General features: G+C 43.2%; 1 protein-coding gene across 6 annotated transcripts in view; it reads right to left on the bottom strand.

The window, feature by feature from the left end:
* The window catches only part of CPLX1 (complexin 1), a 78,161-nt gene extending 60,709 nt beyond the window's left edge, over positions 1–17,452 (bottom strand). For 2 of the 6 annotated variants that reach the window (XM_065656750.1, XM_065656755.1), the window contains exons 1-2: positions 16,668–16,990; positions 16,211–16,313 (exon numbers count right to left, since the gene is read on the bottom strand). In XM_065656750.1, coding sequence (XP_065512822.1) covers positions 16,211–16,241 — 31 coding nt within the window. In that variant the 5' untranslated portion in view covers positions 16,242–16,313; positions 16,668–16,990. Of the gene's footprint in view, positions 1–8,989; positions 9,047–16,210; positions 16,314–16,667; positions 16,991–17,241 lie in introns of those variants that run through there. The other 4 variants (XM_065656751.1, XM_065656752.1, XM_065656753.1 and 1 more) reach the window with 4 other exon arrangements.
* Between the last annotated feature and the right edge of the window lie 9,249 nt (positions 17,453–26,701).

Here is a 26,701-nt window from a genome sequence, read left to right as displayed (position 1 = left end):
CTGTCTCCTTGTGTGACCACCTTCTCAATGGGAAGGTGTTAGTACCTAGAAAGGGCAGTGGGGATAATGAAAACATAAATAGACTCATAGGAAACGTATCCTTGAACTGCTTTCAGTTTAGCAGTTCCAATTCTAGCTCCACTGTGGACCTCTTGAACACGCCACAGAGCAGAAAGACTGCTGCGACTGTTTTCAGTTCATCACTGATTTGTCCAAATGGTATATCTGCAGCAGACAATTCCAACAAGAGAATCTGGACAGAATTTGTCTGGTAATCGGCTGACATTTTGAAGACTTCCTTCCAGCTTTGGAAGTGAGAACTATATAAGAGGTCTTTTCCTTCCACTTCACCTACCTCAACTTAAGATGTCTCTAGTGCAGAAACACTCCCTGTACTGTTTCAGAAAAAAAAAAAAAAAAAAAAAAGTATCCTATTTGTTGCTGTAATTTCTCCAGCTGACTGGTATACACATGCAGCAGTGGAAAAGTTAAAGGAAGCCACAGCACATAGAAACGGCTCATGCTGGTTATATCTTCCATTCCATCAAAATGCAAAGCAATGTCCCTGAAATACTTGAGACCACATCTGTGCTGCCTCTTGCATACTGAATCAAGGATCAGATGCCTCCTGTTTTAAATGGTACACTTTATGAACACAATACATCCTTGAGAGGACTTCCATACTGATACAAGGCTTTAGTTTACTAAAGAAAAGAGGACCAACATCTATCAAATCAGACTGAAGAGCACACAGAGGTAATAGCAACAGTGCCAACATGCAAGAGCCTGCTCCTTGCACCTATAAAAGGTGTAATACATTAGAAGATGTAACACACACAACACCTTATTTTATTGCCTTGAGTGTAACACCAATCACAAACCTTATGGATGCTCTTCCAGCATTGTTATCCAAGTTCTAGAAGATTAGGGGCATGTCTCAGTTCCAGGACACCCACAGCTCTGAGGTAGCTAATATTAAAAGACCAGTCAGACTCTTAATTCTGCTGGAAGGATACCTCCTCATTACCCCCACAACCTTCTGTAGTCTCACAGCACTCCTCCTTGTTCCATTTGTCTACCAAGATTTAACAAGGGCATGCAAAGGAATAAAATAGTAAACTGTTGCAATTAAGTTACAAAGCTGACTGCTGGTTAGCAGACATGAAAGCATGAACCGACCTTCTTATTTTTTTTGCAAATATTTCGAGCCAGCCTAAATTTGGCCCCTAGGTGTGAGAATTTAGGGCATTCTCCCAGGTAGACAATCCTAATGGGATACATCTCAGCTAATATGGGCATCCAGCGCATATGGTAAAGGAACATTGCCTGTGCTTTCTCCATTCTCCTCAAGAGAAGGTGCCTCTGGGAGGTCCCTTAGCAGGTCAGTTCATGTTGATTCTTTGAGAGGACCTCAGAATCTGCTGGTTAGCTGTGCTAGTTGTATCCGTCAGTGTGTTTGCAGAAGGAACAATAAAAGGGTCCCTGGAGAAAATCCGTATTGCTTTGTCAAGTCTGGAAGCTGATGCACAATTGTTCTGCTGTCAGGTTGGAAGGATGTGCTGCAGGGAGAGCATTCTGCAAGGTCTAGCCCTCATTTTAATTAGTTGCTTGAATGACAACATGGACACTTACCCATTGTTACAGTAGTGTAAGTGTAAACTGGGTAATGTGAGGAAGTGGGAGATGCATGGCTTGTAAGGAGACTTTGCATTACCACGGAAAAAAAACAGAACAGCTTTCAAGCACACCAGCCTTTCTGCAGTTCTTTATCTTCATGATGGCAAGCTAAAAGGGGCTGCCACACAGGGCAAAATTAGCATTACAAGTGCTCTCAAATAATGACATGAAACCAACCAGGTGCAAAACCAAAGTTGTCTATCAAAAAAGGAATACTCAAGTGCACAAGTACACTCGCCACGTGGGAGTGAGGACTCACCAGCCGTTCTGTTGAAAAGGAGATGACGAGATCTAAAATACTGTCACAGCTAAGGCATGGAAGACACTTGAAAAATGAGACTAGATTAGGTTTTGTCCTGCCTCTACAATTATCACAGGATCGTGATGAGATGAAAATCAATGCAATGGGCCAGAAAAGGACTCATATTGCAGATTAAAGAGCTACTAAATACAGCTCTCCCTTATCCTGATGTAGTGTGAGTGTATCAGGCAGCAAATTATGTCAGTGTTCTGAGTGATTGTGTTCTGCTGAAAACATTTAAATGACCTTCACCCTGTTCCTTTTACTGGTGGTCAGAACATACACCAATTCCGTATTTCATCCTTCTCTAGCAAAGAACTACCACAGATCCTGTTAAAGACTTCATTATTGCCTTTGGGGTCAGAGAAGGAACACATGCTTACTTATAAAAGGTTGTAAATGTTCCCCAGAGGTGCTGAGGATCTGCTGAGGTAAGCATATTTTTTAAATGTTACATAATCAAACAGTCTCTAGTTAAAATTACTCATGTTACTTTACATTATCAAGCTGGTCTATGCATTGGAGCGCTGGGCCCAAGAATCACCTGGCTCTAGATAACAGCAAGTATCTAGGAATATGGTTGCAGGGAAGAAGTTGCAGCAGTCCAAAGAAGGTTAACAGGTTTGTTGGTAGACAATTGGAGTGCTGAGTCCCCAGACAAGATTTGTTTTTTCATTTCCTCTCTTCCATCGTTGTCCTGAGAAGAGGTTACCAGGCAGAACAGACCCCAGCATTTCCACAAAATACAAACAGAAGCTCTGGCCATACCAAATAGCACTAGCAAAATGTCAGTAGATTCATGCTGTTACCCCCTACCAGCTGCACCATTAAAAAAATGTCTGCTCCTAAGGAGTACATGAGGAAGGGATCCCCAACAGTGCCAAGCAGGTAGACAAGGGTGACTTACTGCTCTGTGCAGGGTGATAACATGGGCGTGAATCACCAGGTGCCTTCAGAGAGCAGCTAGACAGGAGCTTGCATGACAAGGAGAACAGGCAAGAAACCATTATGAGGTCCAAGGCCCACCTGTCTTTCTTACACGGATTATGTAAAGCATTCATTATCCCATGGGAGTGACTTAACAAACAGATCTCTGTGCCTCCTCAGTTACTTCAGGACTGCTGCAGTACCCTGAGATGAGTGATGCCAGTGAGATCTTCCTGCTAGGCACTGCATACTAGACAAAGAATATCACACAGATAGTCTGGTTCTGGTGGGTACATCTCGAGAAATGGTTCCTCAGCTCTCCTGTGAAGTGGCTCTTGTGCTATCTTAGCACCACAGTAAGACAAAGAGAGATAACATCCTGACAGAAGGGTTCAGGAAATGAAAAAAAGAAGACCACAAGATAGGCCAATGTCCATGACTGTGTAAGTTAGCTATTGAGGACAGAAAAGTAACTAGGAAAGTCAACATAAAAGCACAACATGAAGGAGATGCAGAAAAGTATCTGAAATCATGCGCAAATATGTCTCAGATGCTTTTGAATTTCAAACGGCACTCATACCATTTGAAATCAAGTGTGGCCTTCCCCTTGATGTCAGTCCTCTTTAAGTCAAGGTCTTCCAGGGCCTTCAAGGCCCTCAAATTACATGACTGGCTTTTAAGTTCTGTGATATCTCTGATTAATCCTTCCCAATGAAGAAAAATTTCTCTATAAAGATGAACAGCTCTTCATTCTTGCAAACTGTTTGAAGATAGAAGAGTATGGTCTTTCTCTTTTGCACTAAGTGACCTGCATTTAGAGCAGATCTAGCTGTTGCCATAACCAATTAACTCAGTCATCAGCCTTGTATAGTGTTTCCCAGAATATTTGCATACTACTTCCTTACCAGCCCACTCCTCTCCAATACCAGGAAGCTCAGCTCAAATACTGGAAGAAGAATTTTCCCAAGCCCTTCTCCCTGAGCTCTTTTCTGTTCCCTGATTAATTCCTTTAAACCCCAGAGTATCGCAGACAGATTTTGGCACAGACTGATACTTCCTTCATATGTTGCTGAAGCCAAATGGGAATCCAGGCAGGTAAGTAGAGAATCCATCTCACACTGCGTAGAACAGACTTCGCAGCTCTGAGACCACTTTCAGAGACAGAAGTAGTAAGTGAGCAACAAGACAGCACACTACAGCTGAACCTGGGTAACGGGGCTTTTCAAAAGAGGAATGAGTAGGCTTCCTCTGTCCTGCCATCAGGAAATGCATTTACAGCATCAGCTTTCCACACTGTCAGACACAGAAATAAAAGCAAAATGTCAGCTGCTTTTTCACTTGGCAAAGTCATCATGCTTGAATGTGCAGGTGGCAACAGTGTGAATGCACACTGCTCAGCTGCAGGTGATGTGATACTACAGCAAGAAGCTGTGCTAATCATCCAGCCCAAAGAGACAGAAGGTACTTCTCCCACCATTTGGAGTCCATGCATAAATCTGGTGCTGGGTTCAATCCATAGCTTCATCCCTGCTACAGATATCTGCCTAAAGATATTTACCTAGGAGGGCAATTTGACTCTACATGTGTTCAAGGATTAGGAGTTCTAATTGGATCCTTTCCCTCCCTGAACTTCATGGTATGAGGAATTTTGCTTTTCAGGTTGTCCTTCACTGAACAGATTTGCTTTTGTTCTGTTCCCTTAGCCTTAAGTGAGAGGAGAAAACAGATTAAGAAACAAACATGACACTGAGATAATGTCTGTTTCCATTAAATACAATATTATTCAGCATGGAGCACGTTACCTGGCTGTCATGTCTTTAACCTAAAGGATAATTCTGTTACTAAAGACTGCATAGAATGGGTTGTTTTCAGCTGGAGTTTGGTCACCTCCTTTGCAAACTCTACCTGGATGACTAATTTGCCCTCCTGATACCTCTGATGATTTATTAGAGAATTTGCAGGTGCATTAAGATTATAAATAATGCACAGTGTCAATGTGTTTGATTTAGTAACTTAGAAAAAATATGAACCACACTGTCACTGTATGTCCTGGTTTTGTTAAAAACAAGACCAGTTCTCTTTTAGTGATCTTTCTTTTCAGCTGAGTTCTTCTAAGTGCCTTCTAAGCAACTGCACTTTTCTGAATTTTTGGCTGCATGTTTCTCAGACACTGTGCTCCAAGACAGATAAGAGTGACCAATGGAATGCTGAAGAAGCTCATGTTGAGATTTCTTGCTATGACAGCCAAGAATACTGATAAGATTTCACACATTCTGTCACGATTGGGTCGTATTTGCAAGGAGGGGCAGACAGAACAGGTGACTAAAATTGACCAACTGAGTATTCCACCCCATAAACGTCATACACCCTATAAAAGAGGGAGATCACGAGGGTCTCACTCTCTTTGACCATGGCTGGCACCTGAAGAGGACCCTGACTGTCGTGCCTGTCATCCGAGGCCAGGCCCCGCATCACTGCATCCAGTTCTGGTTTGCTGTGGAGTCCCTCCCAGGACTTCCGGGTGCCTGTCCTGCAGCTGCTGGAGCCACGCCAGCTCTGCCCACCACGGGAGGGGTTAAACACTGCTACCTGGGACATACATGACTGGGTTTTGTATATATTCTCTATTTATTAGTAGCATTAGTAAAGCCTTTAAACCCTTTCCAACTTAAAGCCTCTCTTCCTTATTCTTCTTATAACTTTTTCCTATCTAAGAAAAAGGGCAGGGGTGGGGAAGACCTCCAGTCTCTTTACATCTGCTTTATTCCCAGCTGTAAGACAACCAATTATAAAAGTGTTGGAGCTTAATCAATTAAGTGGGCTTCCTCATGAGGAAAAAGAAAAAAAATAAAAGAAAAAAAAGGTGAAAAAAAGAAGATAAAATCTAGGTTGCTCTGTTCTTAAAACAACACAATAGATAACTGCTTCACTCCAAAGCATCCATGAGGCACTTAGGGTATGTCTGAGATGTCATGTAACTAACAGAATCTCTGGGTTAGCCAGGCCTTCCCTAATAATGTGACACAAATGCCTCTTCCAAGCACATCCACCAGCGGACATGGAAGATCTGACCCATCCTTTTCAGGCTGTGTGGAAACAAGAAATACTCCAGCCCATGAGATTTTGAGGAGATTTTTGTGAGTTTTTAAGGAGAAGGGAAAGAGAAACCCTATGATTATTTTACTTGCATCTGCAACAAATAAGCAGAAGTGTTGGTCTTCAGCTGCTGCAGACTGACAAATCTCTGTCAAAAAATACATGTTTAGAACAGCTGAAATTTGTAAATTATATTATACTGGATCAGAGTAGTGCCTATAAGGGTTCAGGACCCCATTGTGCAGAATCAAGCCCTGGGTTTCACTGGTGATCCAGAGCTTGTCTCTGTTGGACTGGATTAGCTCAATTTCTGTCTTTTAATTAGGACTAATTTTTAACAACATAAGCACTCCTCAAGCAATCAGTCCATTTTAAGGAGACTTAAGTGGAAAGTTATCAGCCCGGGGGACAGAGCTGCACAACAATACAGGAGATATCTGAGCCCAAGAGATTCTGTCCTGCATATAAAACCTGCTCCTTTTCCTGGGTGCTAAACCAGCACAACGCACCCTACTAAAGTGCCTACTTAGGCAGAGAACTAAGTCATACTGGCATGTGAGCACGAGTCCAGGATGTTCCTGGGGTAGAAAGCAGGACTATAAAGTGAGGAGTATAAACTGAGTCTAACAATCTGCTATCATAATAGTAAATACTGTTACTGAGGAAGACAGAATAGCTTGTTCTCAGACAACTCTTCAAAACTGGGAGGAGATTCCTGGGAAACACCTATTTCTGAAATTATTTGTTTCTCAAATGCAGCATAAAACAAACAAATGAACAAAGTATTGAAAACAGCTGTTTCCATGTGAACTGCAGGTAAAAGCTACCATGGAGGCAACTTCAAGCTATGCTTCTTACATGAAACTCCATCTCTGCTTTGGCTGAAGCACCACAGTTGGAAAAATATCCAGTGTCGCTATGAGCTTGCTTTACTCAGAAGCAACCCAATCAGCTATTCTAGAAATTACTTTGCAAATCCACCAAGTCCTTTGAAATAAAATAACTTCCAATCTGAATCTGATAGTTGATTTCAGATCATCCTTGGAACAGTGATATGATATAGCTGGCAGACCTCTTCTCCTCTCATACAGAAAAAACAGTACTAAAAAGTTTTCAGAAAAGAAAAAATTAACCATAGCTCTGTGACAACCTCTACCCAGAGGGGTGAGGTGGGCCAGACCCCTGGGCCCCATCAGAGACTACGATATATTGTAACAACATCAAAATTGAGTGTAAAAACTAAGCCTCTTTTAAAGACGATTTTGTTATTATGGACAAAGATGTTGTCTGTTTTCTATCGAAGTACTCAGGATAGAAAGTTATTTCCTGCCTCACTGGCCCCATTTCTCTGGGCATGCACAATTACACTGATGCAATATTTGAAACCCACTCAAGACCCAGCTTCCACTTCTCCCCACTACTGCCAGTGGAAACCTCCTCTGGCACCTCTCTTGTCTTCCTCTAGTCAGAAATACTCTTCTGCTTCCTGACTCAAGTATGTTCACGGCCAATTTATTCACATTTTTCTTTTACAATATTGTCCTTCACTTTAAGTAGCTCTTCCTTCACTGCAGTGTTTACCTCTATCACATGTTTAGAGAGATGAGTTGCATCCCTTCTTTACCTTTTTCCTCAGCATTTTAACACATCTCCATGTAGTTATAAATTTCCTCTTTCATGCTCCTTTTAATCTGTCACTGTGCAGGCTGGCTGATACAGAACAGGAACTGCTGACATTTAAACAGTGAGTAAGTAAAACACAGAGGAGAAAGTTGCAACTGTCACAAGAGAAGCTTTAACTATACAGGACATATGTATTAAAAAAAATAAAAATAAAAAAAAGTCTTCTCTATTTCTAATTGAGGCTGGGGTTTTTCTAAGCACTCTCCCAAAGAGTTTATTCCCAGCTAGAGCTGTGCACAGGAGCAGCTATGTCAATGTGTTGGCAGTTACCAAAAGCTCTGAATATTTTCTCTTTCTCCTCAATTTTTTGTTTGTATTTTGATTGTTTGTGGCTTTAAAAACAAATTTCTTTTATTTAATGAAAAATAAATCTGAAGGAAACTGCAAAGAGAAATGTCTTCATTCACAAAGAACAAAATCTTTCGCTCAGTAAGAGCCACACTCGTTGAGTGAAGAGTGGTATGTATACACTTAACTCCAGCATAAACGAAATGTCTGACACATATTAAAAATATATCTGTTTGTATATGATGTGTTAGTCTCATGCAGTGTTTCAGGTTTGTGATGGGTCTTTCTCTTCTTGATTGCTGAGAAAGTACAAACTGTGTGTCTAAAAGCTTTTCTTGAAAAAAACATGTTTTAGTAAAACCTTTCCAAAGTCCTTTTGCGAATTAAAATTTTAATTAACACATGTATTTTCAAGGAATTCAATGAACAGCTACACCTAGGACAGGTATGGAACAGAGACCAGGTAGTCCCACACAGTTTCTGCCACTTCAGGGTACATGCAGGAAGTCTCATGCTGCATGCAATAACACAGTGGGAGGGAGGCAGAATGAACAGTTTCACTGCCAATATCAAGTCAAGGACAAAATTTCAAGTCCATTGATTATGCAAGTTCAGCTCTGTCAAGCACTAAGAAGGAGGAGTGCCAGAAGGAAAAAAGAATGCTATTCCCTTCTCATGAAGAGAAGGGCAGTGTTCAGGTGCCCTTGAGTCATGCCTGACTGGCTGGCTCTTGGGGCAATGGAGCCACATACTGCAAGGGGACTGGAAGAGGCACCATCTAACCTAGAGAGCAAGTGACCTTCCCAAGCACACCCAGGGTTCTCCCACAGACAAGGCCAGCAGCTGAGACAACCATCTCCCCCTCAGTTACCTTAAAGACAAGGTTAAAAATTCTTTTCTGCTGGTCAACTTTGCCTGTGCTCACCATCAAAAAAGAAGAGGTGGATCCAGGGACACAGAGAGATTTGCTATCTGCCAACCTAAACACGGACACAGATTTCTTTGCCATCCCTTTACCTTTAATTGTTGTCTGCCTTCCCCTTCATTGCTCCCTTTCTGTCAGGAGACAGGAGTTATCAAAACAGCTCCACCATCCAGACTTGGGTTTCTTCGTTTCTTTCCTTATTTTCCACAGAAGATAATTCACAGCCATTTGAATCCCAAATTTCTGTTGATGTTGCATGTTTTACATTCCTTCAAAGTCAGTATCACTGCAAATAACCACGAGACTCAAATTATGCTGCAAAACCATAAGCAGCTGGTAAGCAGCTTCATTCTTATAGGTAATGACAAACTCAAATTGTAAAAATATGCACAAAGTGAGCAGATTAAATTTGTTGTTTGTATGAATGTGTTTCTGCAATGTGAGTGACAGCATCCACCCAATTCGAAATCAGTTCATTTAAAACTGTGGGAGAATGGGGGGGGGGGAAGAAATCAATTCTCAAATTGCACAGCGTGATCATCAATTTGTGCCTAGAAGAGAGACACTACTTTTTTTAAAGTGTTTTGTTTCTAATACGCACTGGGATTTGTACCAGTGATAGGAAGATCACTAGTAACCTTTGCCGTATCAGTAATTGCAGCTGATACCCTTTAGAAAACCACATGATCACCTGCTCAGCAACCTGCGGAAATTCTCAGCCTTCTCAGCAGAGCACTACATCCTTTGAGACACACACTCCAGCCACTAAAACCAACCTGCAAGAAAAAACTGGTTATATCCAAGCTCTCACAATCAGGCTGTAGGTGAAAAATAAGTCAGCAACCAATACAGTTCTTAAAGCCATAACTTCCACAAATGCTTAAGGTTCTGTGTAGACTTGAGCAAGCACTTGATTTCAGCACATGGAATGAATATACAAAGGCAGTGCAGAGCTGCAAACTTCCAAAGAGGAGCATCCAAGGCTGAGGTAGAGTGTTCTCTGCCCCACCACTGAAAGAGAACTTGGAAGACCCAGTAACTTATATTTTTGGAGTTACACATCACCAGGAAGGTCTGAATAACTGTAATGCATCATGCACTAAACTCCTGCCCAGCTCCAAATATGTTTCTGTAGATGAGGTATCCTATGCAACACAGGCCAAAAATTCAGCACTGACAAACTCTATTTGTGCCAGAAGTATGCAGCTGTCAAGAAACCACCACTTTTCTCTGCCCCATGAGAATCAACTTCAGTTATGAAAGAAGAAAAAAAAAAAAAGCAAGAAATGTTCAGGTATACAGCAACAGAAGTTAAAATGAAAAGTACACAGAACTCACTTCAATGTGGACAGAGAATCAAACAGAAGCATCTTTTGGTCTGCCATGAAGGAATCCTAGATAAACTCTTTAATGTACGTGAAATTTCCTTATTTCTCCCTCTCTTATTTCTCTCTCAGAGAGAAAACTTCCTGCTTATCCATGTCACGCCCCTCAAAGAACGCTCTTGGCAAGCAGATGCTCAGCAGGAGAAACGCTAGTTAAGCTCTTTGTGGAGTACCTCTACAATCAGCAGGCTGAAGGTTGCCCATTTCTTCCAAGGATGCTAAATAACAACACTCTGCTCTCAGTGCCAGTTTACAAATAAGACAACCAAGTAAGACCTCAGCAGACACAAGTGAGAGCAATTATATGATTCTAACAGCAACAGGTACAACAGAGGCAAGAAAATATAAAAGGAATGTTTCTCAAGAAAACCACAGGAAGAAAAGACCTGGCCAGTTCTCCTCCTCCTGGTTTGGATCATGAATGGAATAAATCAGCTGACTCTTATTGTGGTTGTTCCACTGGTATCATCTCCACAGTAAACAATTTGTTTCCCTGGAAGACATCTTGCTTCTTGGTTTTAATGGGGATTCCTGAAAAACAGACTAAGCCCTACAGGTTGCTATTGGAGGATCTGGTATCAAATACATGAAAAAGGAAGATCCAAGGCTGGTATAGAGTAATCAGCCTTGAACAGCTATAGAACTTATATTGTTTCATTTTTCTGAAAGCACTGAAGCAGCTACGTGGGATTTTTCTTTCTACTCTTGTCTCAGCAACAGACATCATGATTGCATCCAAATTAATCAATTTTTTGAAGAAAATCCCTGTGCTAGCCATACATTTTAGAAAAAAAAGGCCTATAAAACCATTCCTTGTGAAAAATGTGTCCATCAGACTACACTACCTCTTCATCTTCAAAATGCCATTAAAATTCATATACTCAAAGCATGAGACAAAGAAAAAAGGATCTAGAATAGATCACCAACACAGTCATACTATGAACTAAGGCTGCAGAATTCATCTTATACTCTTGCTCACTTAAGAATAGTATAGAATAGTATAGTTCAGCAGAAGGGACCTACAACAATCACCTAGTCCAACTGCCTGTTCTGTGATGGACAGAGTATGTGACCTTGGTTATGCCTTAAACAATTTGTATTGCAACTTCTAGTGGGCAAGAAGAGGTACTGCAGAGGCAGAAGGCTACCTGCAGTGCTGCAGAGGCACAAGGGTACCTTTTCCTTGAGGCCCACTCCTTCTTTGCAAAACATAGGCAACAACCTTGAAATGAAGGCATTAACCACGCTTGATCAAAAGCAGGGTTGTACAGCGCTCACAAGGGCTAGGGAGAATCATGATCCACTAGAGACTCCTAGAGCACCAAATGACTCATTTCTGGGACCACCAACTTATTTCTGGGACAATCTAAGATTACAAATGCGAAAGCCTCCTTAATTAGCACGAGAAGCGAGCAGAAAGAGATGAACCGCTCTCTTCTATCTCACATGCAAATGAACTGAAGTATTTAAAACTTCCCACTTGGGACGCCAGTTGTGCACTCGCCACCTGAGTACTATAGACATCGTCACTGGATTCTTGGGGTCGTGATATCTTCCTTTTTGTCTTCTGTTTTCTTCTCCATCTGTTTCTAACTTCATCCTGAGCACATGAAGGTAATTTTGTTATGAGTTTTGTCATTGAGATCTTGTAAAGTTTCAGGATATAGTTACAAGTTTTTGCAAAGCCACTATTCACTGTAATTCCACCAAGTTTTAAGTAAATTCATTACCTGATTGAACCTCTGTAGTAACTGTCATTATTCTGAGTTACCACACAAAGTATCACAAAGTTAACGTTGCCCTCACCCCACTGAGTGGGACAAGACATGTACGAATGCCTTTAAATGCTGACAGACATGGGGTATCAAGCACCTCTCTAGGAAGCCTGTTCCAGTGCTTGACCACCATCTGGTTAAAGAAGTGTTTCCTAATGTCAAGTTTGAACACTCTTTGGTGCAACTTTGAACCACTACCACACATCCCATCGCTAGACACCAGGGAGGTCAGCAGCTTCCTCTCCACTTCCCCTCCTCAAGAAGCTGCAGAAAACAATGAGGATGGCCCTCAGTCTTCTTTTCTCCAAACTATACAAACCCAAAGTCCTTAGCCATTCCTCATAGGACATTCCTTCCAGGCCTTTCACCAGCTTTGTTGGCCTCCTCTGGACGCATTCAAGTGCCTTAGCATCCTCTTTAAATTGTGGGGCCCAGAACTGCACACAATACAGGCAGAAGCTATCTGAGAACAAAGGTAGATGGGCCCCCAATATCTACTACATGCTACAGTGGGCTGGAAACCTCCTGTCTGATCTCAGATTCTCCAGTTTTTGTGACTTGGAAACACCTGACTGCAAAATGAAAGACCACATATGTCACAGGTTTCAAGGATTACAGGCAAAAGAAACACCAGAAGTAAACACCAGCACTACTTGCTGGCACAACAACTTGTAGTTCTGTAGTACAGTTTCTGTCCTGCTTCAGGAGCCGATAAATTAGCATAAGCAGTGGAGCACAGTCTAGCTGATGCATGAGGTTCTAGAGCAGGAGAGAGGCTCAGCAGAGAACTGTGAATGTGATAAACAAAAGACTGAGTTGGAAGAGGAGAAAGCAGAAACGACTGTGTTTATTTCACTGTCTGTTTCAGCCTGTACAGGTCTGTATCGCCTCTCACTGACTTCTCCATGAAAAACCAAGGACTTAATCCCCACATTACAAGGAGATGAAGTGAGGCAAATGCAGCAGCAAAATATAAACTTCATAAGCCACACAGAAGGCCACTATTAAGGTGCTGTTCAACACTAGCACAGCTTCCCTTTAGGCTTATCTGGCGTTCATACACGCTCACATCTTCACTAATGTAAGCTTAGCACAGAGTCTGCTTTTTCAGAGCTTATAGGCAGTGACTTAAATACCATTATCTTCAGGAGGGTTTAAACCTCTGCTATCTTCAAGAACAAGGGGAGTCCCTCTGGACTGTGTTTTGTGGTTTACCTGAACCAAAGCTGTCAGTAAGGGACACAAAGTAGGCAGTCCCCCATGCTGACATATTCCAGATGGCAATCTGGTTGCATTTGTCTTTTGCTTACAGTATTTTAAGAATCCTTATGAATGAAAACAAGTCTTCACTTAATCTTGACAGATAAAGAAGTGAATGCCAAGCAGCAGTCCTCACTCTAAGCTGCTGCCAATAAAACAGAAAAATATGCCCGTAATATAGCCCAGTAAATATCCACCCAGAAACCCAAACGTACCCTTCCTCGTGCGTGGACTATACAATGAATTCAAGTGGTACTGGCAGCATGAGGAAGCAATTTAGACAGTAGCATTCATGTGCACCATTATATATGAAACAAGTTACACCGTAATCTTTGGCCTAAGCCTCACTTTGGTGTTAGATGCTGGGAAGAAAAAATACTGTGCACATAATGCTGAAACAAGGAAACCAAATTGGCCCTTAGCCTTTGTGAGGTGTCCCTTCCTGAGACAGTGAAAAGGTTAAGCTATTATAGTTGTAGGTGGTCTGCAAGCAATATCTGTATCAAGTCTGATTCTTCGTAAACTGGAGGGGACCTTGCTGACAAAATCGCAATTTTTTTTCTTTCTTCCAGGAGTGCCGGAAGAGATTTCGAGAGTGGGATAAGAAATTCTGCACCATTCAAAAAATCCTAAGCTGACAGTAAAATGAATTCAGAGGTGATCTGGGAAAATCCACATTAAACTAAAATCAAAAAACATGAAATCCAAAGGAAGATCTTCCTGAAAGTGGGGATAATAAAAAGTTAACTAGCAGATCACGTGTTCCAGCCAAAGCAAGCCTGTCATCCACCAGAGGTTTGTTGCTTTGCTCAGTTTGAACATCTTCCTCTGCATGTCAGAACTGGCAGATAAAAAGGGTTCTGGCCCCATAATTTAGGAAACAAACTGTAACCTTTAGTCCTTGGCTTGCTGTGTCAGTGTGCACAGATTGCACATTTCCATCAGCTTGGGCTTTAACTCCAGTGGGAAAGAAGTGTCCAAAAAACACCTTTACTTTCCAATTTATATTTGCCCTGGGAGATCTTGTTTTTCCTCTTTGAAACTATTTCTAATTTTAAAATAGGTCTCTGCTTAATGAATTAACATTTCCTGGATTTTACCACTCTGCGGAGGCTTCTCCTTTATTAAGTGAGCAAGTTCCAGCCACATTTTGCTGATATATTAAGTCATCAGGCAGAAGAGCTGGTGCCCTTGACAGAATCTTGACAAACATCAGAAACTCACGCTTCTCCAAAAGATGTTTTTTGAATTTGCCTTCTCAGCAACTCCTATTGTAATGCAAATCGTGATCCTGGCATGAAACATTACGTTAGAATGACCACCCACCCAGAGTAAATGCTGTTAAGTATGGGAAGACTGCTTCCAACTCAGGCTAGTCACGAAGCTGCAAGAAAAGGCATGCACCTCAGCTGTTACTCCTTTGCTGCAAACCTCCTCCCCATGCCTTTAACTGCAGTCTCTAAACAGTTATTCCTCTTTAGTGGATTCATGGATCTCCAGCTGCAGTGGCTATTTGTCCAGTTTTCAGACACTTGTTCATTTCTGTGCAAGCAACCTTATCATATTGTAGCAAACAGTGCAAAATCTGCTCTTCTCAAAACTATTTCTCCTTCAAAACAGGTGCTGAAAAGCAATAAAATGTAACACTCTTATCATACAAACTGTTATCATCTCACATACATATCTTCATGCCTTGCTATTTCATGTAATCAAACTAGACGCTTTCTTCTCCAGTTTGATCTTGCATTCAAAACACTCCAACTAAAACTTGGGTGGCTTGCTCTATTCTGTGAGAATTTTGCTCCCCTGGTTAAAAACCAACCAAACAACCCACAACACCAGCTCTTTTGCTTTCAAAGACAAAAATCATGTTTCCATGCCATGGGAGTTCTGCAGTAAATGTTGAAGGTACATATGACATCAATAATACCATGCATGAAACATTACCACGACTCTACAGTTTCTTCAAAGGAAAATGAATGGAAAATGCACACATGAAATATAGTACAAAAGAGAATCATCAGGACCACCTCATCAGCTTCCTCTGAGGCCAGCTATTCCAATCCCCAACTGCAGCCAGCATTCAGCATCGTCTCAGTGACAGTCTTGTTTTGACTGAATGTTCAGGCCAAGCAGCCCAGAAAGGCAGTGTAACTGTGGCAGAACAAAGGAATCTCATTCCCAAATACTTCTGCATTGTTTTCAATTTCTCTCCAAGACACCACCTCCTTTTCCATTTCCTGCCATTAGGTTAAAACTATTTATCACACATGGAAGGAAATATACTGAAACCATATAAAAATCTGGCCTGAAATCCAGGTAGGGTGTGGAGGGCATACTTTATTACTGTTTCCCTGCTTATTGCAGCAATATCCTTATTAGAAACAACTGTCCAAATACCGGGTACAAAAATTTCTGCAATGCCTGTTTTTTTATGAAGGTCTGGCCAGATTTTGGAGCGAGGATGAAAAAGGGACTCATACACTTAACGCTACTCTTTCTTTGGGTTTACTCTGGCTGAACCTGCCTGCAACCTTTGTAATACCTGCCTCAGTGGCATGGCGCGAAGCAAAGCAAGACCTGCGCACTGCACAGCAAAATGTGCAGCCAGCTGGTAGGGTGCCAGATACGGCATTACCCGCACACCTTGTGTGGAAGGTCTCTCCCCTGACATGGGACTTTTGTCTCTGCTTGTTGCTGCCCTCTCCTGCTCAGATTCTTCAAACAATAGGCTCTGAGGTCATGAAGCAGTGACAGGCATGCTGACCTGGGTCCCCAAACAGCTCTTCCAGGTGCAGACCCTACCAGAGGTTCATAGCTCATCCCCTCTCTTGCCACATGCAAAGGAATGGGGGTAAGGGGTGCACAGCCTCCACATGCCAAGCGCACTTACCTCCCAGAGCTTGTTTCATAACAAAATCCATTGTGATGTCTTCGGTGTGCTGCCCACCTTCACGCCTCACATGCACAGAGACCAGGAATCCTTAGAGGGCAGCCTGCAAAGAGGCACAATCAAAAGAGGAATAGTGTCTCTAGGAGGAGAAAAGCCTGATGTCTGACATGTCTCTGCTGTCTCCTCACAGCTTTCCTCCCATTGTTTGAGTGCTGGCAAGTTTTAAAACCCCTACCCCTGCAGACCCTGGCTTTGCAGGACAAGGCACCCAGGAAGCAGAGATGCATGCTGACAGGCAGAAAACGGGCAGGAGGAGGAGGAGGTATGGGGACATGGTGGTTCCCCCAAGCAGGGCAGGTGGCCAGGAGTGAGCCTGGAGGAGCAGCGCAGTCCTCCTCCCGGTCTCCTGCAGACGGGCAAGAAAGCGTTAAACCTTTGAGCTTTCTTGTTTCCCCACCTGCTTCTCGTCCTCTAGGTTTTCGAAGGGCTAGGTTCCGAGTGGCAGCTCCGCCGGTGACCGCCGAGGGGGCATTTGAAGGTGAAGTGCTCCGCAATTGCCTGGTGGGGGGCAAGCGGGAGAAGCTGGGCGACTCGCGTGTGGATGCAGCCCGAGCGGCGAGATGGAGAGCACAGATGCAGTGCAGACTCCCCCAACCTAACGCTTCAGAAACCTCACCCAGAAAGCCCCCAGCGGAATGCCAGAAAGGGCTGCACCTCCTCAGGAGGAGCCGAGACGGCTCAAGGTTGAGAGCAGCCGGCAGCCGGTGCAGCACAACAGCCTCGCTGCGCAGGCTGCTGCCTCCCTCTGGCCTCGGCGAGCGATGTGCTCGGCTCGGGAGCAGGCTGCCACTCCTATGCCCGGAATCTGCCGCGGTTTTGGGTCACAGCCGTGCCGTAGGGCTGCGCGGCCCACAAGCACGTGGGAGGACGAGGCCTTCCTCCACCCCTGCATGCCCACACTCCGCCGTCTCCTCATTGCCCTTCCGCACGCCGGCCGCCACAGCACAGCTCGCCCGCCCCGGCGCCGATACCTCGTTCGGCGGCGGGCGCTGTGCTGAGTTGTGCCGGGCCGGCGGCAGGTGAATGCGGCGGCTCCGCTCCTCTCCACACCGCTCAGCTCCGCTCCTAGAGGCTCCGGCCGGCGCCCATGAGCCCGAGGGCTGCCGGTAAAGTTGCGGGTGCAGTGGTGGGGAGAGAGAATGAGCTCCCTACTTTTCCCCCGCGACCCTCTTTTTATCACAGGATTTCCGGACCATCCCACCGACACGGTTCCTCCTTCCTCCTCCCCTCGTTGCGGGAGTTGGGCTCTCTCCCTCGCCCTGCCTCCAGCTCCCCCGCCCCTTCCCTGTACCGCCCCCGCCCCTTGATGCGATGCTCGCTGCCGAGGAGGACCACAGCGCGCCCCAGCCCCTCGGAGGGGTGCGTGTATTTGCATGTATGTCCCCTCCACCCCATCCCCGTCTCTCTGCGGCAGCCATGTGTCCTTGCGCTTTGCCGTGGGGAAAGGAGGAAAGGTTGTCAGCTCGCTGTTGCATTTTGCAATTGCTTCCTTGCATCTCCTCCGGAGTCAGTGTGCGTGTGTCAGGGGAAATCTCTGCAATTACGGCTTCCTGCTAGAGGGAGAGGGTGGGAGAGCTATCCGCGTCCTCCGTTCCGAGTCCTTCCCGGACATCCCCTCTCATCCCCTAGGTCCTGGAGGGAGTTGGAGTGGCAAGGGAGAAGATACGGAGGACGCAGAGCCTTCTCCTCCCTCCTTCGCCTCGGATTTTACTGTGGCTGGAGAAAGCTCGCCAGCTGCTCAGCTCAGTTGTCTCGCTTTCCAGCGGTGTTTACAGCCCAGGAGGAAGCTGGAGGGGGTAAACGGAGGGGAGGGAAGGGGAATGTCCCCTCCCTGCAGTTGCCAGCTGAATAGCGCGAGTGCAGCACTCTGTTGTCGAGTCCGGATTCGGGACAGCATCTGAGGATGAGGAGGGAGGAGCTGCGTGCGGTGCAAGTGCTATGTGACAAAGCAGAACAATACTCCCTCACGGCACCGGCACACACCTTTAGGGATGCCGACAGCCGGCTTGGGCCCTGATGGGGAGGAAACAAGCTCTGCTGCTGATCCACCCTTCTGTCGACAGCAGATGTGGGAAAGAACCCCCAAAAGCAACCAATATGGGGCTAAAAGTAGGGAGGGAGTGGAATGGTGCTGTCAGAAGTGCGAGCCCAGGGGAGTGGGAGCCCAGGTGTGTGGGGGCAGTGGCACCGGCACCATCGGGAGGCTCTGGCATGGCCTGTTGGGTGACACCATCTGAAGGTCAGGGAGGGGTTGCACCTGGCACTGTAGGAAAAGGCATGCAGGTCCAGCTTAATGGCAAGCAAACTAATCCCGCTCAGGACAGCAATGCCCTTAATAACATGCTTTAATTTTTGTCATCCTGAAACGGTCACGCAGTTGAACTACATGATCATTGTAGGTCTCTTCCGCTGAACTATTCTATTCTATTCTATTCTATTCTATTCTATTCTATTCTATTCTATTCTATTCTATTCTATTCTATTCTATTCTATTCTATTCTATTCTATTCTGTTCTATTCTATTCTACTCTATTCTATTCTATTCTGTTCTACTCTATTCTATTCTTGAGTTCCCAGAAAGCCACTTTTCCAACAGACACTAGTATCAGCCTAGGAAGCTCAATTGGGTAGGCTTGTGCTAGACTTTTACTAAAGAATTTCAGAAAGGAAAAATTAATTCCAGAGAGGGTAGGGAACCCTCTTATTTTAAGCCTTAACTTGCCTTCAGCATTTCCAATCCAAAGGACATACTGGTATGTTTTTCATGCTCTCTTTTCCAAACATACGATGTGTGTATAGCTGTGGCTCAGCAGAGATGGCTGTGCCCAAGGAATGAACCTGAGAGCCTGCTGGATTTGTGTGTCCAGGTTCCTGTGCATTTAACACATTATTTCCAGGTCTGTGTTGCCTCCACAAGCGCCCACATAATTTTCAGCAGGGCTTATAGTTTGAGTCTGTCATACAGCACCTCATATTCTTCCTTCATCATGTGATTGTTCTTGCAGAAGAGGACAGTGTGCCCACCCCACACTACTAAATCTCCAGGTGCACACTTTGCTCTTATATCCTGGAGTTTGGGCAGAAACAATTCAAATGTCCTCGAACACAAGGAGTGTTGGGTTAGTAGTTAAAACCCCTAATTGCCTAAACCCAGGTTTCTCCTCCCTGATTTGTGGATCCTGGAGCATTGCTACATCAAGGAACTCCTGTAGCAGCCAAGGGTCAGGACAGTCAAGTGGAGTTGCTGAGAAATGTTATTCTTCCCGTCCATAGGCTCCTTACAGGCTTTGCAACAGCACAACAGCACAGAAAACAGAGTGATGTCATCTGCAAGGCCTTTCACAAGCCAGGCAAAACAACAGGCACATCAAGGAGAAGACTCTGAGAGGTCCTTGAGCTTCTCATGGACCTGTTTATAGCTGCTTCTCTGTCCCCAGAACTGGCTGATTCTCCAAAGGTCACATACTCATGGTTCTGCCCCAAAACTTCTTACTTTTTACAGATTAAACAGCTGCCACAGAAAATCAAGATACACAAGACAATGAAACATGACCCCAAACCAGCCTCTTCACAACTTCCTCTTCTTCAGGAGAACACGGTACAGGATCACCAAACCACAAAACCCACTGAGATCCTCCTAGTCCCAGCTTCAGCATCTCTTCCCTACCTCAAGTTCCAGCTTCAAAGCAACTCCCACAGGATGTACATGAAGATGAAAACCCAAATGTTTGTGAGCCTGATTTTGGTACCTCTCATCCAGGTGGTACCCTGAATTATCAGTGATAAAGTATCCCACCAGTACTCATCTCACCACACAGGATTCAGGCACAGTGAAAAGAAAGGACATGGTCAAAAATAGATGATGTCTATAGATCTGTAACTAATAATGGTCCCAGAAAGGCTTCTGGAGAAGGTTTTTACCCAAGTAATTGAACAGAAGTGTTTTGACATAAGCTTCCCTCACTTTTTGAGAAACCAAACTCGATGAAAGGACTCATGGGGATCTGTTATGTGATTTACCTGAGATACATGACTTCCGCTACAAGAGAAATAACAGCTTGCCCAGTATGGCAATTATACGAGCAATGTCCCAAGGATCTTCTTTCTGATGGCATATAACTATATATTATGTCCAGACTATGTTGTGAATATGAATCTGGCAGTAATGCAATTTAATAGTATATTTACTGGACAGTAATAAAACTCAGAAATAGCAATATCTCCTCATCAGGAACAGCAATTGGTATTCGCACGTGGGATCTATCCCAGCACCAAGGACAGAGGAGAACTGCTGCACACACCGAGAACTGACACACACGCTGTCAAGTCCAAAACTTACCAAAATACTACAGCCAGTTCTTAGTCTGTTTTGCACTGTGTGACTAAGATGTACCTGATCCTGATTGTGGGAACAGGCTTAATTCTTCCTTTACAGAACCAGAACAAAATGAATCCACTCTCTGGCCTTAGTGCAGATGAAGAATACAGAAAACTCAGAGCAAAGAGATCCTCTATAGAGCTTTGTCCGTGGAACTCAGGTTCCTTGGCCATCATCTGGGAATCTGTGCATTTATTGATGTCTGTGTGTGGTGGAATAAGCAAATAATCTGTTTTGGTCACATTTTCCATTAAAAAAAATACATATATTCAGGTCTCCAAAAAGAAGGAAAAGTCTGTTTCCAGAAAAAGAAAAAAAAAAGAAAAAAAAAAGAGTCAAGAGGTTTCATTTCAACATCTTTAAAAGCAATGCTTGATTATTCGATTCCATATGGTGTTTGACTGCTAAACTGAAATCAATGCCATGTAAAAATGATACTAATAAGAAAGGTCACAAACGAAGTGTGAAGGTTACAGTAAACACTTAAGCACCTGTCCAAAATGAACCAGTTGGGTTTTTTCTTTTTCCTGTTTCTTTGGTTGGTTGGCTTGGTTTGGTTTTTTGCCACCTCATTATCAATTCACACTGATGTAACAGCAGCACTGTTCAGGGAACTGCAGGCAGAACCGCAGCCAGATTATTAGTTTATGAGTCATCAGACACTTGCTAAGTGTGGTTTGTGGAGAGTAGTTGCTGTCTTTCCAGTGGTTTAATTCACCAAACACAAACCAACTGCATGTTTCTGCTTGCTGTTCAGCTGTCAATTCTGACTATCAAAACATTTCAAAATTCAGTCATTTTCGTCTCTTCAAAAGTATTGTTTTGTTTCTTGTTCTACTCAACTTACAGCAGGCTTTAAGTAAGTTCTTTATATTCCAACCAAATACAGATATATATTTATATTCTTTTAAATAACTTGGTGTTTCCCTTAAGTAAAAACTGTGAAAGGGCTTTCCAACCATTTCTGCTAGCTCTGAAGAAAAAGTCACTTCAGAGTTCTTGCAGATCAGCTCTCTAGGTGAGCATTTGCTGCAGCTATCACATGACCAAATTTTAGCTGCCTGGACTTAGAAAATCTGAAACAAACTTGTATCGATTGCCCTGTCTCCATGACATGCAGACACAGGCATGCATATTATATTTTCTTTTTTGTGAGCACAGGTGTCCAAGCCTGGTTTACGAACAAGTTCCTTCATAGGCTTCCATTTACAGCTTCTAGCTCCTAAGCTAGTGGTTTTTCATTTGTACCCTTTCTTTTCTACCCAGCTTGTCCCTGTAGCTCCATCCCTTTCTCTGTTTCTTGTTCTCTGAATAAGGTCTTGCCTTGCCAGATAGAGAGACCCATCTCACCAGAGCCCTCATTCCTACAGATAGGCATGGTGGGGTAAAGATTCTAGCTCTTACCTCCAGGATTTACTGCTCTATGTTATAAGGCTTCTCTGACAGACAGAAGTTGTCCACAAGGTTGCAAATCCACCTTTATCACTCAGGTGATCAAATCATGATGCCTCTACCCGAAGCATATCAAGTTTTTTGTTGTGAGATTACTGTTTCAAGTATTTTTGACAGGAAGTTTCTGTCGGTAAATAAGAGTCATCCAAATAGAAATGTGTCAGTTTATACAGAAGTTTAAAGGCAAAAGAGCTAAAGAAAATATTTTTACTTTCTTGTAAAAAAAGCACTGCACTTTGGCAATGACTAAATCATTTTGCCATGACTCTTCTCTTGTAGCAATACATGTCTATGTCAAAACTAAACACATAATCATAGCAGAGTACCTTTTTTTTCAGATTTTCTCTGTCATGGAGAGGGGAAAAGATGTGACATATTTTTCTCATTGTTGCAATTTAGAGTGAGTCATCGTTAAGCTGCAGCCCTTCTGCCCCCCGAAGTGGGTGACTAAAATCATGTGCTGCTCACTCACCCCTCCCCTGCTCCCTGTGGGATGGGGAGGAAAATCAGCAAACAAAAGCAAAACTCGTGTGTTATGATAAGAACAATTTAACATAACAAAAAAAAAACCCTCAAAAAACAAACCACAAGGGATACACAGTGAAATCTCTCACCACATGGTATTCCCAGTATTGCTGTTGGCCTTTTCCAAGCAAGCAATTCCTCCCAAGCAGCAGCCATGGACTCCCAACCGCAGCCGATGCCAAAACCTCGCCTCCCCATCCCAGAGCTCATGCTCAAAACACAGTAGCAGTGGACCATGCTGTCCAAAGAGAACTGAGAGCATCCCAGACCACCCTGCTGCCCAGCAATGAGAAACAGAGACTCAGCCCCTGGCCAGCGCCCCTTTTATAACTGAGCATAACTTTATATGGTATCAAATAACCCTTTTGCTAGTTTTGGGTCAGCTGTGTAAAACCCCCAGCTACCTGTGGAAACCCTGCCTCGACCAACCCAGCACATTCCACTCCTCATTCTATACAGTTTATATCATGCTCAGGTCTTGTAGTTACCAATACATTTCAATTAATTACTACCACTTTTCATATATACATGTACACACACACACACACACACATGCACACCAATATTATACCCTTAGCCCACGGCATCATCTCATCCTGCTAAAATGTTCATTGAGTTGAGTCCATTTAGTCCATGACTTTGGGTTCTATCTCTCAAAATGATATCCCAGGGCAAGAAAGATGGAGTGTCATGTTGGGATGTTGCGTTGTTGCATGTTGCACCTTGAACTTGTAGCTGGTGCATCTGGCATGGTTCGCATCCATGGTTTGCAGGTCAAAGGTGCCACCCTCAAGGATGTGTCTGCATGACAGTTGAAGCCAACTCTGATTCTATCATTGCTGCACTTTGTTCACTTTTATCAAAGTTCATTCTTTCTTAACCTGGAAGGCAGTTACTGAATACTGTTAGTATGGTGTACAGTATTATGTAGCAACTACCAGTAGCAATTAACATCCTACAGTTCACAACATGGGTGAGTATTCTCACCCAGAGTCAAGTCCCCCTGAGGTACACATTGGACTCCTCCATCCTTCAGCATTACCCACCAAGTGCACTCAGGTCCCTGAGCAAAAGCAATCCCATGGATGGGTTTGTCTTTGCCCAAGGCAGGAGTAACCCAGACTGTTTTGCCCAACACATTTTTCATTTGTACCACAGGGATTTTATCCCATTCTACAGTATGTGGAAGTTCTGATTGGGCAGGGCCAGCTCGATTGGTAGATCCTTTAGTGTTAACTAACCAGGTGGCCTTTGCTAAATTTGAATCCCAGTTTCTAAAGGTTGTACCACCCATTGCTCTCAGTGTAGTCTTCAAAAATCTATTGTATCATTCGATTTTCTGAGAGGTTGGTGCATGGTAGGGGATGTGATACACTCACTCAATGCGATGTTCCTTGGCCCAAGTATCTATGAGGTTGTTTCAGAAATGAGTCCCTTTGTCTGACTCAATTCTCTCTGGGGTGCCATGTCACCATAGGACTTGCTTTTCAAGGCCCAAGATAGTGTTCCAGGCAGTGGCACATGGCACAGTACATGCTTCCAGATGCTAGCTTGGTATCAGCTGCTGTGCCCTGTAGTTCTTTTCCCATGTAAAAAAAGTAGTCCAGAGTTCTGAACTCATCTTGGAAAGGAACTGTTCACCTCAGTAGGCATAATTTCCCAGCCATAACAACCAACTAAATTCCTTATTATTTTTAAGTTTTCATTGGACACAAAGTGAATGTGTACTTATCTCTTTAGATACTTGAGACACTTGTGGAACAGTTACTCTTAGCTGTGAAGTGTGATGCCAGCAAATTAAGCTGTTACAATCTTATGCTATTTACACTCAGATGTCTCCAAAGAGAGCATAATACTTGGATACAATCCAACAGCTCAGGAGTCCTTACACCTTCCTGTTTCGGTCTTGAGCTTGCTCCCCACTGCCTCACTTTTATAAGCAACCTAAGCATGTGATGGAGTAATTTCCTAGGTAGAGAGTATTTGCTGAATCAGGATGAGCGAAAGAGCAGTACCTGGAACTAGCAAGTCTGTGTGACCCACAAAATATAGACACACATTTCAGCTTAGAATGACTATTTTTTTTTCCCTCAGTGGAACCGTAAAGTATAATTTGTAATGTCATATAAATAAATAGATGTGAGTAACCAACTCGTTCCCTGCCTTTACTAGCATGATATTTCTTGCACCTGGTCTCTTCAGTGTCAGACAACTAACAGCTCCACAGCTGTTGTGGGAAGAAGATTACATGCAAGTAGCAATGTTGGAGATTCTACATCTTCAGGTTGCACAAGTGACCACAAAGTCCACCATCTACAAACCCTCTCTCCAAGTGGCTCCAAGGACATCCACTACCATTCCTCTTTCATCCTCATCTTGTCAGTTGACCATATATGTCATAGTCCCTATAATGTTTTTTATTTTCCTTATGATATTTTTAAGATTTCTTCTCATCAAGTGCCACACCCTCCTGACAATACTGTAAGTTTGCATTTCATCTCTCTTGCTCTGAAAGTATACACATGTGTGCAAATCAATGCAAGTAGAGCTAAAATTTTGTGTCTATTCTTGATTCTTCTCTTACTAGCATGTGTTTCATACCACATCTGTTAGGTCTATATCATCCCACTGTCTTCTTGGGTTATATAGCAACTAGTGAGTCAGACTCCAGGGATTTATTCTGATCCTGTAATAACTTTTATAACTAAAATTTATCAAAAGAAAAAAGAGCTAAACTTTTTATTTTTTCCATTTTCACATCATCACCATGCCCAGTGTATGCAAGTGAATGCCCTAGCAAAAAGGAAAAAAGTTAGCTGTGCTATACAATGTTAGTGTCTGTGAAACACATCCGCTGTGACTCTGTTAAACAGTTATGAAATGGATAGCTGACTACTGTCTGGTAGAATTTGGACTTCAGTAGCCATTAAAAAGTTCTTAAATTTAAATGAGGTGAGTATTAGATAAGAATGGCCAAAACACAGATTCCAATTTAAGCTAAAGCACTAGAGAAAGGATTTGACTTAAAGCAGCTCCTTAAGCTACACTGAAATAACTGGACTTAAGCAGATACTTCCATTAGTGAATGTATGTAGATGCTTTTGGGAATCCAGATTAGCTCCTCTAGGCCTGAACATCTCAAATGATGGGTTTCCCTGAATACAAATGATGTAATTTGGAAACATGATCTGCCAATGTAACTCTTACACAAGGACTGCCTTATGATCAGTCTTGGTTAAAATTAGTTACAGACTACATGGCAAAATCCACTGTGCTTTGTGAATCTTCAGAAGATGCAGATATAAAGAGGAAAATGTCCTATGTTGAAAGTCAAAGCATTTCAGGATTCAATAACTCAAATGCTTAATCATTAATGTGCCTGAATCTCCATGAAATACAATCATTGCCCTATACGCTTGTCTGCTTTTCAATTTCATATTGCTTCCCACTAATTAGTTATGTGCTGTTTCTCATCTAATCCACTTTTATAAAATCTAATCTTCAAATGATAGCATTTATCAAACACACAAAGCCAGCTGATGTACATCAAGCAAAGCAGATGATTATTCTTGCAGATAAAAATGGATGCCAGCTCCCCCTCCGGTGCCAGCTACAGTTTATCAGAGTGAGGTCAGTTACCCACTTTCTGAAACTAACTAACATGCAGAGGCAGGGCAGGGGGAGCTGAACTGAGGTCTGGCTGAAATTGCATTCATGCTTTGTCCATACAGGACTGAGAAATGCATGTTCATAGCAAGCTTAAGCAGCCACATAGAAAACTTTTTTTTCCTATTCCATTTATATTATTTTTAATCTAGGTTGCCAAGCTGTCTGAGAATGGTGGCAAATTCCTCGCTGGGGCTTCCTCTACAAATTGTTTTTTGTTTCACTGCCACTTAGTCTGCACCACAGCTATACTTTGGACTAAACCACTCACTTTAGAGAGTTTCCTGCTTCAGTATTAGGGTGGAATACTGATAAACATGCAAATAACGGATTAGGCCTTAGTGGCTTAGCACACACTTAAGCAACCTGGCTGAAAAAGAGCTGTGGCTTGATTCAGACCCCAAAGGAGT

The sequence above is a fragment of the Caloenas nicobarica genome, chromosome Z, assembly GCF_036013445.1.
Source record: "Caloenas nicobarica isolate bCalNic1 chromosome Z, bCalNic1.hap1, whole genome shotgun sequence".
Classification (NCBI taxonomy): domain Eukaryota; kingdom Metazoa; phylum Chordata; class Aves; order Columbiformes; family Columbidae; genus Caloenas; species Caloenas nicobarica.
The sequence above is the reverse complement of the archived record's forward strand: the minus strand, read 5'-3'. Positions and strand labels throughout refer to the sequence as shown.